At 35.5% G+C, this 13,223-nt stretch overlaps 1 protein-coding gene and 1 long non-coding RNA gene across 3 annotated transcripts in view; both read left to right on the forward strand.

Moving 5' to 3' along the window:
* The window catches only part of LOC106083349 (elongation of very long chain fatty acids protein 7), a 45,814-nt gene extending 39,052 nt beyond the window's left edge, over window positions 1-6,762 (forward strand). Inside the window, exon 6 of the mRNA XM_013246291.2 lies at window positions 4,501-6,762. Coding sequence (XP_013101745.1) covers window positions 4,501-4,791 — 291 coding nt within the window. The 3' untranslated portion in view covers window positions 4,792-6,762. The remainder of the gene's footprint in view (window positions 1-4,500) is intronic.
* A 707-nt stretch (window positions 6,763-7,469) lies between these two features.
* Window positions 7,470-10,174, forward strand: LOC131995101 (uncharacterized). 2 transcript variants are annotated; one of them, XR_009397153.1, is made up of 7 exons: window positions 7,470-7,828; window positions 7,895-8,018; window positions 8,076-8,168; window positions 8,229-8,353; window positions 8,415-8,511; window positions 9,402-9,595; window positions 10,003-10,174. It is a non-coding gene; the product is annotated as an uncharacterized LOC131995101 (long non-coding RNA). The 2 variants fall into 2 exon arrangements; XR_009397152.1 differs by lacking the exon at window positions 10,003-10,174 and having other exon boundaries at window positions 7,507-7,828; window positions 9,402-9,996.
* The last annotated feature ends 3,049 nt before the right edge of the window (window positions 10,175-13,223 follow it).

The raw sequence follows: 13,223 nt of genomic DNA on the forward strand, positions 1-13,223 counted from the left end.
ACAGACGGACGGGCATAGCTAGATCGACATAAAATGTCACGACGATCAAGAATATATATACTTTATGGGGTCTCAGACGAATATTTCGAGTAGTTACAAACAGAATGAAGAAATTAGTATACCCCCCATCCTATGGTGGAGGATTTAAAACAATAATCGGTTTCAATCATAAAATTAATTAATCCAATTAATTTGTTTACTGAAACTGCTTCAATCACGAAAATATTAATTGAAAAAATTTTCAATCAAAAAAATTGCAAAATCAGTTAAAAAAATGACTGAAAATTTTAAAAATTTCAATTCAATTTTTAATTGATTCAATTTTATGATTGAAATTTCCAATTAATTTTTTAACTGACCCAATTAAATAATGTTTGTCATTTTCTTTTTAATTCCTATTTATTTCTATGTTTGGCGTACAAATGTTTACCTACTGGAACAGGAAATTGATATGTGTTGTTTGGGCAAAAATCCATTTGCATCCGCATAAAAAAAAAGTTTTCTAAATATTTTCGAGTGTCGGGTAGGAGTGCCCTATAGATTTGTTGTTGCCATCGTAGCAATGTGTTGTGCACTGAGGCCCGTGGCCTATGAAGGACTCCATCGGGTTAATCCGGCACGTAGAACCGGCTGTCATGGTTTTGCTATAGATTAGTCGAAATGTTAGACGTATGGGTCTTTGAATTATCCTTCCCTTTATATTGTAGGGGAAAAATCGGCCTTTAATTGAATTTACTTAAGCACTATATTTGAAAATATTTTAATAATCGATTAAAATATGACTGCATTGATTAATTTTCTAGTTGAAAATTACAAAATTTTAACTCGCGATTGTGATTGTTAGGTTCAAAAAAAAATTTACTTCATCAATTAATTGAAAAAATTTAAATCACGACTGTGATTGAAAAAATTTCAAATTCAATTAAAAAATTATTGAATCCATAAATTGTTTGATAAAAAACAATTTTATTTTCAAATAAATTTATAATTGAAATTTTTTTCTGTGCAACGCGCTATATCAAGTCGAAGGATTGGTTTATACTGTATCTTTGTTAGGTTTTAGACCGGTTTGGACCGTATTCTACGTAGATGTCAATAGTCATTACAGATCTGTCATCTGTTATATACAGTTTTGAAAGTTGAAGGTCATACCAAATCAAATAAGAGTTGGAGCCTAAAGAGATTCAAGAAGTCAAATCGGAAGGTCGGTTAATAGGGGAGCTAAGTCTAGATATATAGATCTGGAGGCAACCGTAGCGCAGAGGTTAGCATGCCCACCTATGACGCTGAACGCCTGGGTTCGAATCCTGGCTAGACCATCAGAAAAAATTTTCAGCGGTGGTTTTCCCCTCCTGATGCTGTAAAACATCTCTCCAAAGAGGAGTCACGCGGCGGCTCGCCGTTCGGACTCGGCTATAAAAAGGAGGCCCCTTATCATTGAGCTTAAACTTGAATCGGACTGCATTGGACTCCTTAGTGCAATCTTCATGGGCAAAATTTGCAATTTTTTAGTCTAGATATTGAACTTTTTTATACTGTTGCCTCAGTGAAGAATAAAAAAAATAACTAAAGTGGCTTTATTCATTATGATAACGTGTTCCTGATTTTATAAAGCATATTATATAAAGGGTGAATTTTTAAGAGCTATAGGAAAGTTTTTCAAAAAAGAAACACACAAAATTCAGAAAAATGCATGAAATCTTTATTTGAATCGATAATACGGTCCATATAGTTCAGTGTTTGAAGATAGTTTAATGTTTGAAGGTCCATCCGTTTAGTCCAATTTTGGCATACTCATTCCAAAATTTCGGCCGATATCTCACGAACAAATGCTTCAATGTTGTTTTTCAATGCGTCAATTGAAGCGGGCTTGTCTGTTTAGAGATGAGCTTTAACTAGCTTTAACCCCACAAAAAATAGTCTAAAGGCGTTAAATCGCACGACCTAGGCTTTTGTATAACGATTACTGGTTAAAATATAGACCAAAGTGAAGAAGTTTGACAGTGAAACAAAACACGACACAAGGGTGAGCTGTTTAAACTAGTGTTGCCAAAAGATTATAGCTAAAAAATCACCCTTTAGTTTGCAGTTTGTTTTTTTTTTAACAAGCAAACTGCTTACAAAACAATGGCGCAGATTAAAGCGAAATTAGATTTAAAAAAAAAAAACAAGAAAACAAAACATAAATCTATTACCATTGGAAATTATGGCAGTAAATGCTTAAATAATAATTATACCCAACCCAAGCTCTAAGTACAATTTTAATTAAGTTTTAGTTGTACTTCCTCAAACCATAAACCAGAATAGCGTCACCAAAGCGCAGCGATGTTCTTAACTTATTTTCCCAAAGATTAGCGAGACAAAAACTTAGAACATGGGAGTTTACCTCAATTAAAAGCAACATGTTTTTTATTTCGTAAAACAAAATCTAGATATTTGGGTATTTCCAGCAAAAGTTCATTGGACAGTAACATTGTTTGTCAATTTCTTAATATGTACATCAATCTTTTAATGGTCAAAACCGACCAGCTAGCTAAACGATTTCCAAATAAAGAGAAAGCATAGCATACTAAAAAGAGCATAATTTTTTAATCCGGTATGTTAATTATGGATTCATTTTCACACGAATGTATCATTATAATAAATAAATATTAAAAAAATTTTCTTGAATGCAAATGACTGTATGCCATTTGCATTAAAATCAAATCTTGAAGAGAGTTTGCAGCACAATTCATTAAAGTGAAATGATAAAAAACAAGTAAAAAGGTGTTAAGTTCGGCCGGGCCGAACTTTGGATACCCATCACCTCGGGTATACATGTAAAACACCTTTCGTCATAATCCGGTGAAAAATGCATGATTTATGCCCCCATATCAGCTATATCGAAATATGTTCCGATTTGGACCAAATACTAATAAGTACAAGTCATTGTTCAATTGTGTATAACAAAATATTGGTCTTTTTAATAGCTACATCTGAAAATAAACCGATCTGAACCATAAACGACACGGATGTTGAAAAGCCTATCAAAATCGGATTATAAATGCGATTTTTATGGGGCCAAGACTTTAAATCGAGAAATCGGTCTATATGGCAGCTATATCTAAATCTGGATCGATTTGGGCCAAATTGCAGAAAAATGTCGAAGAGCCTCACACAACTCACTGTCACAAATTTCGGCGACATCGAATAATAAAGGCGCGTTTTATGGGCACAAAACCTTAAATCGAGAGATATGACAGATATTCAAACCTGGACCGATCGGGCCAAATTGAAGAAAGATTTCGGAGGGCTTAACGCAACTCACTGTATCAAATTTCGGCGATATCGGACAATAAATGAGCCTTTATGGACCCAAAACCATAAATCGAGAGATCTGTCTATATGACAGCTATATCCAAATCTCAACCGAACTGTGCCATATTGCAAAAGTATGTCGAGGTGCTTAACCTTACTCACTGTACCAATTTTCGGCGACATTGGACAATAAATGCGCCGATTATGAGCCCAAAACCTTAAATCGAGAGATCGGTCAATATGGCAGCTATATCCAAATCTGAACTAATCTGGGCCAAATTGAAGAAGCATGTCGAAGGACCTAACACAACCCACTGACTCAAATTTCAGCAAAATCGGATAATAAATGTGGCTTTTTTGGGCCTAAGATCCTAAAACGGCGGATCGGTCTATATGGCCCATATAGCAATATCGATATAGCCCATCTTCGAACTTAACCTGCTTATGGACAAAAAAAAATCTATGCAAAGTTTCAGCTCAATATCTCTATATTTAAAGGCTGTAGCGTGATTTTAAAAGACAGACGGACAGCTAGACCGTTTTAGATTTTTACGCAGATCAAGAATATATATACTTAAAGGGTCGGAAATGAATATTTCGGTGGGGGTATAATAAAATGATTTAAAGCAAGGTTCCAAATGGTTACACAACCTGATTTAGCGTTCGCAGAATCTTTTTCTGGGTTTTAGTTTGTAAGTACCTTTTTCCCTACAGAAAGGAATTGCTCAGAGAACTTGAAAAATGCTATTCATAGTGAACCAATTTTGTCGAGATGTCATCCAGAAAATTTTGTGGTTTTTCATAAAAATAAATTATTTAAAAAAACATATTTTCTGTTTGGTATGTTAACTACTCTACCCATTTTCTTTACTCCAAAGTGGAGGCCCTTTTAAAATATTTCCGGTCGGGCACAAAAATAGTCTAAAAAAAGCTAAAATTAGCTTGTAAAAAGTTTAGCAATTTTTTTATTTCCATTCTAGAACGAAGCTCAAAACTATATAATTTAAGAGGGACAATGTCTTCTTGAAATCATTAATAAATATTTTATTTTAATTTGTTTTGTTTGTTTTTGACTTTATTTTGATCTTAATATAATATGTGGCTAGATATTGTCTAGCTTAGACTAATGGATTTTGTATCCTTTTTTAATAAACTTGTGCATCGTTTTTAATAATACTTGTTAATTATTCTATTTCTTTACAGGCTCAATTCATTCTGTGTATTGTGCATACGATACGTGCTCTCTTCAACCAACAATGCCAGTTCTCCAAATTCATTTCGTGCCTCCTGCTTCTCAATTCTTCCATATTCTTCTGCCTCTTCATGAACTTCTACATTCAAGCGTACAAAAAAGGCAAAGACGCCAAATCTATCGCCATCAACCAACAGACAACATGTGCGACCGAATTGCAGCAAAAAACAAAATCATTTGAATTGAACAATAACAACAGTCAAGAGGTATTGCCTATCCTTAATGAGAAGAAAGTGAATTAAAAAACTGCAGCCACTTCCGTTACCCCAACTCCACAACCACCATCAATCACAAATTGCTTGTAAAGAACGATTCTGATTACAATGTACGGATGACCTTACATATTGTGTATGTTGCACCAAACCTTTGAGCGCATGCTGTAAAGAGTTCAATGAACCATTTTTCTCTATTGAGAACACATATTTTGAACAACAATAGTAGGCCTATTTAATTTTTTTTTTTGCAAGAGGTACTTATGTAAGGTTTAAAGTATAATCTTCTCTAGAAAGGGAACATCATCCGTACTGATCCATTTCGGAGATGTACTGACAGCATACTGTTTATGTACATCGTTAAAGCCTTATTGCCAAACTACTGTCCTTTCTTCTTTTGGGATCTACAAACTACTTTCCTCAGCGTCGTTCACAAGAAAAAAATAGACTCTGGTGGGAAAAGTGAAATCCATTTGCCAAATAGTCAGCCAAATTTAACAAAATATTTTGCATGAATGGAAGGTCTTCAGGGATCTCCATAACTTTTACAAGCATTTAAATGAGTCCTACAATGCCACCTCTTAATTAAATCAAAACAAAAATTTAACAATCAACTCCAATAAAATTGTAAACAAAATTTATACAACCAATATGAAAACTTTCAGTCAAGCTCATATTTAAAGATTTGTTTCCAATCAACAGCAACAAACAGTTCAACCAATAGTTCTGCGGAAAAACATAACCCTATTGGATTTTCCCACATAGCACATTAGGCTACCCACTCCGTTTAAACCAAAATTTCTGCTGTCTATTATTATAGAAATTGTATAGACGTATTCGAAGATGTTAATAAAATAACTCAAAAGTTCTCCGCTCCATGTCGCCCGCGTTCCTTGCTCACTCACACATAAACGACTGAGAATTTGACATTTCTCCCCTCTGTTACAACTTCTTTGAACATTTTGTTATGTGTCGGCAGATTTCCTTTGTTACAATTCCGTTTGCACCTTTCATTAAATCCGGATTTAAGGCTCTCGCCAGCTGATCTTTTAAAGGGAAAACAGATGATCGAGCCACTAAAACCGTAAAGAGCAGTGTAAACGGGGTTTATGAGTCTGCAGATTTCCTTTGTCTATGTAGAATCTTGATATATCATTTAAAAAAATATATAAATTTAAAATTTTGTCCACCAACAAAATTCTTTGCAAATGTGAACAAGCGGATAGTTAACTTATGATACAGTTAAATTTCGGAGTAAATTTTCAGCTACCAATTGGTATTGTGTTGCTATGATTTTGTAGATCATTAAGAATGTGGCTCCTTATATAACTTCTTCCTGTATTTGAAGCAGATTTTCACTGTGAAAAAAGAACCCTAGCCCTACCAAAAACTTGATTTTCGCCTGTGAACGCACTATTTGTATATATTTAGACTACGTAGGTGTAATTTTTAGGATTTTTGAGAGTTTTTTTTTTTTTTGTTACGTGTTACGACATTATGTAAATATAATATATGTAAGTAATTAGATTGTAATTAGTATTATTATATGCTAAAGTATATAAGAGTAACATTTTTGTATATACACCACGTGTGTATAATAAATAATTGTGCAAATAGTTGTACTCCTCAAATGAGCCCCGACTAAAGCAATAAACACGGGGCCCATTTAAAGTGTGAGATGTGGGTTTCGACAATTGGCGACATCTTTAAATTAAAGTACTGTGCCACATGTCGGAAGTTTCTTATTTCCTGTTGAGATCACTGTGCTTATGTACACGCAGCGTGTTAAAGTATAAACTAGTCTTAAATCACAAGTTTTAAATAAGTTTTATTTCGATCAACTTTCCATATATATTCGTCTATATAGGCTTTAGCCCTAAATAACGACATAATGTAATTATAATTTTGGTGTACAATTAGCTAATAGTGTAATTGTAAATTGCTTCACAAAAAAAACAACTTTTTTAACGAAGATTTTTTAAATAAAACCAAGAAATACAACTTCTTCAGACTTTCATTTCAATCAGATAGGGTTGATATTCTATTCTGCTTTTTGAATATTTATTTGTTTTTATTTTCATACCAAAAGACGTTTTTTATCTGCTCTTATGGTTCTATATGGTTTTCGCAAATAAATAAAAAAAAGAAAAAACAAACACTGAAACTAATAAAACAAACAAAAATGGCTGACTATAAGCAGAGTACTTCATATTCTCCAACGTTTCTCCGACGATTGTTTTAGGTGGTCTCACGCGAACAGCTGAAAACAGCAGGCCAGTTTGGCGGTATTAAACTGTCAGTTCTGTATTTACATTGTCAGCAAACTACCCCATTTTTTGCACGTTCTCTTTCTCTCATTTAACTGGCACACGTACGCAAACGAGGGCAAGTTTCTTTGGTTGTGTCTAGAACAATACCAATTTTGAAATGACATCCTGAGACGAGATGGCCATATGATTTGTGATTATTAAACAAATGAGGCGAACTTAAATTGTTTCGCCATGGTTTTATATAGTTTGAAGCATGTCGCCAGCAAAAAAAGGTTATTTAATGCATTACATATGCTGTGCTTTATTTTAGTACTACAATTTACAATTATTAGTGTGTTTATTTGAGTCTTCTTCTTTTTCGATTACATTTGAAATGACTTATCGATTACGTTTAAAATAACATTTAGAACTATTATTGTCTCGTTCTAATACACGATGAATGAATAATGGCTACGTGCTTGACAGTGAAATGTATACATATGGATACGAATATCAAAATAAAATGGAATATGAAAAAGGCTTGCTCTCGGCCTTTACTGTTACGTACAGAGCAAAGAGAGTCTGTTAAAATAATAATTCACTTTACTTATAACTAGATAACAAATACAACGAAATAACAATTTCTGTTAAAACCGTAACTAACAGAATGAAATGGACTAGCCCTTTAATTAATGGAAATGTAAATATCACAGTTGCGTATGTATATATACATGTGTGTAAATAGCGTATTCATTAGCACGTTTTATATATGGGTTGTAGTGTTAAGACGGTGGTTAAACGAATTGAGCAAGCTCATTGTAAGTATTTAAAATACATTTAGATATAAATATACACGTATAACTAAAATAATTTAATATTCCTAGATATTTTTCTTCTCTTCTCTCATCCACGGTGTGATCCTATTATTGTTTTCTTGAAAAATTCAGGAGTGTCGAGGCGGGCTGAAGCGTTGTCATTGTTTTCATTTATTATTGCAACAGGAGAAAGGTAAGCTGAATCAGCCCATGTTGAATTTTCCTCCAATTCATAAATTTCTCTCATTAGGTCATTCTCATGTTCGGCTAACCCTTGAATAAACTTTTCTTGAAGCTTGAAACCATACGCACATAGTGGTTCAATGCCAGATTTATCATAAATGTAAGTGTTAGCATATCTTTTAGTGCGATTTACATAAAATTTATTTACACATTTCCTCAGGATTTTCCTCTCAAATATTTCCAACTCCTTTGCCACAGTAGGGGAAATTGTGAACCAGATTTGGAAACCATAGGCGAGTACCGGTCTTATAGCCACCTTATACAACAGTAACTTTGTAGACTGAGGTAAGTATTTACTGTTTAGGATATAAGAAAAAGAACCTAAAATTCTCTTCGCCTTTTGTAGAACTTCTCTGGCATGCAAGTTGAACTTCAACATCTTGTCAAATGTCACTCCGAGGTATTTTATTCTGGACTCAACAGGAATCGTGACACTATTAAGGGTAAGGTTAAGTGTTTTACTCTGGGGTACCACATATCTTGGACATTTACCAGAGGCGTTCCTAATGCATATTGCTCGGGATTTGGTTGCGTTTATTTTAATGCCCCAAGTATTATAATACTCATTAATGAGTCCGAGGTGTACCGATGCTTTTCCAAGAGCAATTTCAGGGGATTTGTCATGGGCATAAATAAGACAATCATCCGCGTATAAAATTGCCTGTGAGTCCTGTGATGTGTGTGGGAAGTCATGTAAAAATATATTAAAAAGATATGGTGCCAATACACTTCCTTGTGGGACGCCACTACCAACGGCCCCAAAGGCGGACGTTGTACCCTGTATGTCTACACAAAATCTTCTGTTTGTGAAGTAACTAGCCAATATTTTCACAATGTATGGATCAGTGTCCAACTGGACAAGCTTATAGATGATACCTGGGTGATAAACTGAGTCAAAAGCCTTTTCTATGTCGAGTGATATAGCAACAGTGCAGCATTGGTTACGCAGATTGACGATGATATCGTTGTGGAATTTCAATAGTGCATGCTGGGTGGAATGGGTTTTCCTGAAGCCAAACTGGTATTGTGGTATAGGTTCAATAAGATAACCATTTTCAACTTTTTCCTTTAGGACGTTTTCAAACACTTTCCCAATGTTGGACAGAAGGGTAATCGGATGGGGTCTTGCAGTCAGGCTTCTTCTTGATAGGGAGTATCTTTGCAACTTTCCAATCTGAAGGAAAGTATCCGTTATTGATGCAATGATTAAAAATAAATGTGAACAGATTTATAGTTGAGTCGGGAAGTTTTTTCAATAGAAAGTTAGAAACTCCATCTAAGCCACTTGATTTCTTATTATTTGTACGTTGGATAATGTCCCTGATCTTTCCAGGGTTCGTGAAATGGAAATTATCATGATTATGCAACGCATTGAACTCATCACTAAATGTATAAATATGGAGAGGAGTAACATTTATACAATTATCTATTCTCAGCTGCAAATCAGCAACTGGATTATGAGGTAGTCTTTGGCGAAATGTCTCTGAGTAGAATTCTTGGAAGTGGCGTGTGATATCGGAACTATTGGTGAGTATGTTGTCGTTCTGGATGATTTGTTGGCAGAACGGTGATTTAACTTTACCAGTTATTTGATAGATTTGTTTAAAAGCGGATGGACCAGGTTTAATATTCTGCAACCTTTTATTGAAATGATTCGCTTGCTCAATGTTGACTGATTCTTTGATAATAATTTTTATCAGTTGTATCTGCTTAGACAATACAGTATATTCACTACTTATTCGGTTTCCCGTGCGGTGGAATATTTTTTTAAGCTCTTTCTGCCAACGCTGTTTAATTTTATATAATTTCCTTGTTTTATCCGAAAGGGGGAATTTATTTTCTTGAAAAGTACTTTGCTTTGAGTGGGCATTATGAATAGAGTGAAAAGATGTTTTGAAATCATTTATCAAAATATCGATTTCGTCATTCCTAAGGTTGGAGTTGGAAAGTGGCATAATGCGGCAAGATGCAGAGTCCAATTCTTGGATAAAGCTGGGCCAGTTCGTGTCCTTATAAGAAGTATATGTTCTTGGAGACCTCAAAAGGAGTTCTGGTTGATCAACCCGGAGAGAAAATTTAATCGGAAAGTGATCCGAGAAAGAAGGCAATGTTTTGATGTGGAAATTTGGTGCAGTTCTATTAATCAGGTGTGGGCTGACCAAAAAGTGGTCCAGGTATGAGGCGCCATTTGGGTAAGAAGGCACTGAGTCACATAATCGATAAACATCAAGGCTATTATCTTCGAGCCACTTTCGTAACAACTTTCCATTTAAATTTTCGAGTAAATCACCCCATATAGGACTTTTCGAGTTCATATCACCTCCCAATATGAAACCATCAAAATTTCCACAAAGTTGTAGCAGTTTGTTCAGATCAGCCTCAAATCTTTGAGGTGGATAATTGCAGGGCACGTAAATTGAACCAATCAAAATCTTTCTACGGGTGTCATCGTTGGCAAATTCAATCTGTACTAACGCAGTACTTATTCCAACATCATTTAAAAATATACGATTAAATTGTATATTATTCTTAATAGCAACTGCAACACCAACCGAGGAGTTATTATAGACATAATTGTATCCATCTAATTTTGCTTTTCTATTTCCTTTCAGGTGACATTCTTGAATGAAACCAAAATCAATTCTATTACGATGCAGGCAGTTTTTGAGATCTATCTGGCGACTAGCATCCACCAGAGATCTTACGTTGTAAGTCAAAAATTTTATGAACCTATGGTCCATGATTAATTCGAATTTTATTCAACAGGCGCAAATATTCATTCTTGGCCTCAGTCTTTGGCATTGTTGGATATCCAGATAAAAAAATGTTGATCTCCTGCTCCAGAGTCAACTCTTCAGATTCCAGAAATATGGAAGCTAATTTGAGAAATTGATCAATGACAGGAGGTTTTTGTGGCTGAGCATTGAGCTGCGCAGGACGCGTATGAAATAGATTGGAGAATGTATGGCCTGGTGTCACCATAGATAAGCCTACAGCTCTATTAACGTTATTCTTAGCAAGAGACCTCTCCTCAATTGCCTTAGCTACTCTTTGCCGACGAGCAGCAACATATTTCCTATATGTTGGGCACCCCCGCCAGTTAGCGGGATGGCCCACCTCACCACAGTTGGTGCAATAAGGGTCTGAGGAGTCCTCTCTAGTGCGCTGACATTCCCCGGGCTCGTGCTTCTGATCACACTTGACGCATTTGTACATTGAATTGCAATTCTTTGCAATGTGGCCCCAGCGTTGACACCGCCGGCATTGTATTTCCGAATCTGTTCTCCTCGGCTTTTCCCAGGAGACTATCTGACTCAGCAAGCCTCTGATACCAGAAATATCTGAGAGGTTCTTACCAGGAAATAGAGATACTAAAAACAGGCCAGTATTACTGTTCCTTTGTGTCTTGTACATTGCAACATTTGCCACAGTGTCTGGAATAATTTCATCTAACTCCTCTTTTATATCCTTTATTTCAGTGTCAGCCGTAAGACCTCTTAGAATAAAGGAAGGCTGTTTCAACTCCTTTGGTGTAAATGAATAAGAATGGATGCCCTTTTCTCTCAAAAGGGCCATCATTGAAGAGTGAACGGACGGATCAGAAAAAAATATTTTACTTTTATTCTTATTCATATTTTTTACCTTGAATGAAAACTTAGGTATAGTTTGCCTTAAGGTATCGACAAGCGCCTTAATGTTGACGTTGAAAATAAAAATTGGTGGGCACCATCTTGATGTTGTTTCACCGCTATCGTTGTTGTTGTTTTTAATGCCACTGCCACCCTGGGTGACTTGAGTTGATGAACTAGATGTCGAAGTAAAATCTACTTGAGAAAGGACACTTAAAATGCCGAATGGGTTGTCGTCCGTCTGTTTATGTTTCTTTAATCTTTCTCGAAGTTCATTGGCTTCCAAATCATTTGGACTCACTCCAATTTCTCCATGCTGCCTCTTGTTAGCGCTTGTTTGCGCGCTCATGTTGTTGGTATTTCCAGCTTTCGAATGATTTTGAGATGTTGAAATCTCCACCTCAGCGACACCACAATCCATGTCGTGGGGTATCGAGCCAGGCATCATATATGCAAAAACTGCAATTTAGATGCCTGTTAGTTATGTGTCTTCGTAAAATTTATGATTTATTAAATTTTTTCTGAGATAAACAAAAAATATACGTCTGTCTGATTTCAGGGTTGCCGTGTTTTCTCCGTACTACAATATATAATGCAAATCACGATTATTCGTTCCTATTCTCTGTTATCGCATTACATATATCGATAACTTACCAGTACAACTCTGCACTGGTATTATTTTCAGAACATCTGACTTGTATTAGATTGGATCTGACTTGTATTAAATAAAACACAGCAATAATACGTAATATTCCACAGTTTTGCTCAGTCATTAACCCTTTTTAAATAGAAATTTCACATAATAAAATATATATGAACAAGTAAGAGTGTTAAATTCGGCCGTGCCGAACCTTATATACCCTCCACCATGGATAGCATTTGTCGAGTTCTTTGCGCGGTATCTCTTTTTAGGCAAACAAAGAATAATGGGAAGGAACTGTAATGCTATTGTTACAGTTATATCAATTATAGTCCGATTCGGAATATAAATGAATTGAATAGTGAATTGTAAGGGCTCAAGAAGCAAAATCGGTTTATATGGGAGCTGTATTAAGCTATAGATCGATTTAGACCATATTGGACACGTATGTTGGAGGTCATGAGGAAGTCGTAGTACAAAATTTCTACCAAATCTGATGAGAATTGCGCCCTCTAGACGTTCAAGAAGCCAAGATCCCAGTTCGGTTTATATTGCAGCTACATCAGGTTATGTACTGATTTGCGCCATACTAAGCACAGTTGTTGGAGGCTGCCGTAGCGCAGAGGTTAGCATTTCCGACTATGACGCTAAACGCTTGGGTTCGAATCCTGGCGAGATCATCAGAAAAAAATTTTCAGCGATGGTTTTCCCCTCCTAATGCTGGCAACATTTGTGAGGTACTATTCCATGTAAAACTTCTCTGCAAAGAGGTGTCCCACTGCGGCACGCCGTTCGGACTCGGCTATAAAAGGGAGATCCCTTATCATTAAGCTTAAACTTGAATCGGACTGCACTCATTGATATGTGAGAAGTTTGCCCATGTTCC

Source organism: Stomoxys calcitrans, chromosome 2 (assembly GCF_963082655.1).
Source record: "Stomoxys calcitrans chromosome 2, idStoCalc2.1, whole genome shotgun sequence".
In the NCBI taxonomy this organism is placed as follows: domain Eukaryota; kingdom Metazoa; phylum Arthropoda; class Insecta; order Diptera; family Muscidae; genus Stomoxys; species Stomoxys calcitrans.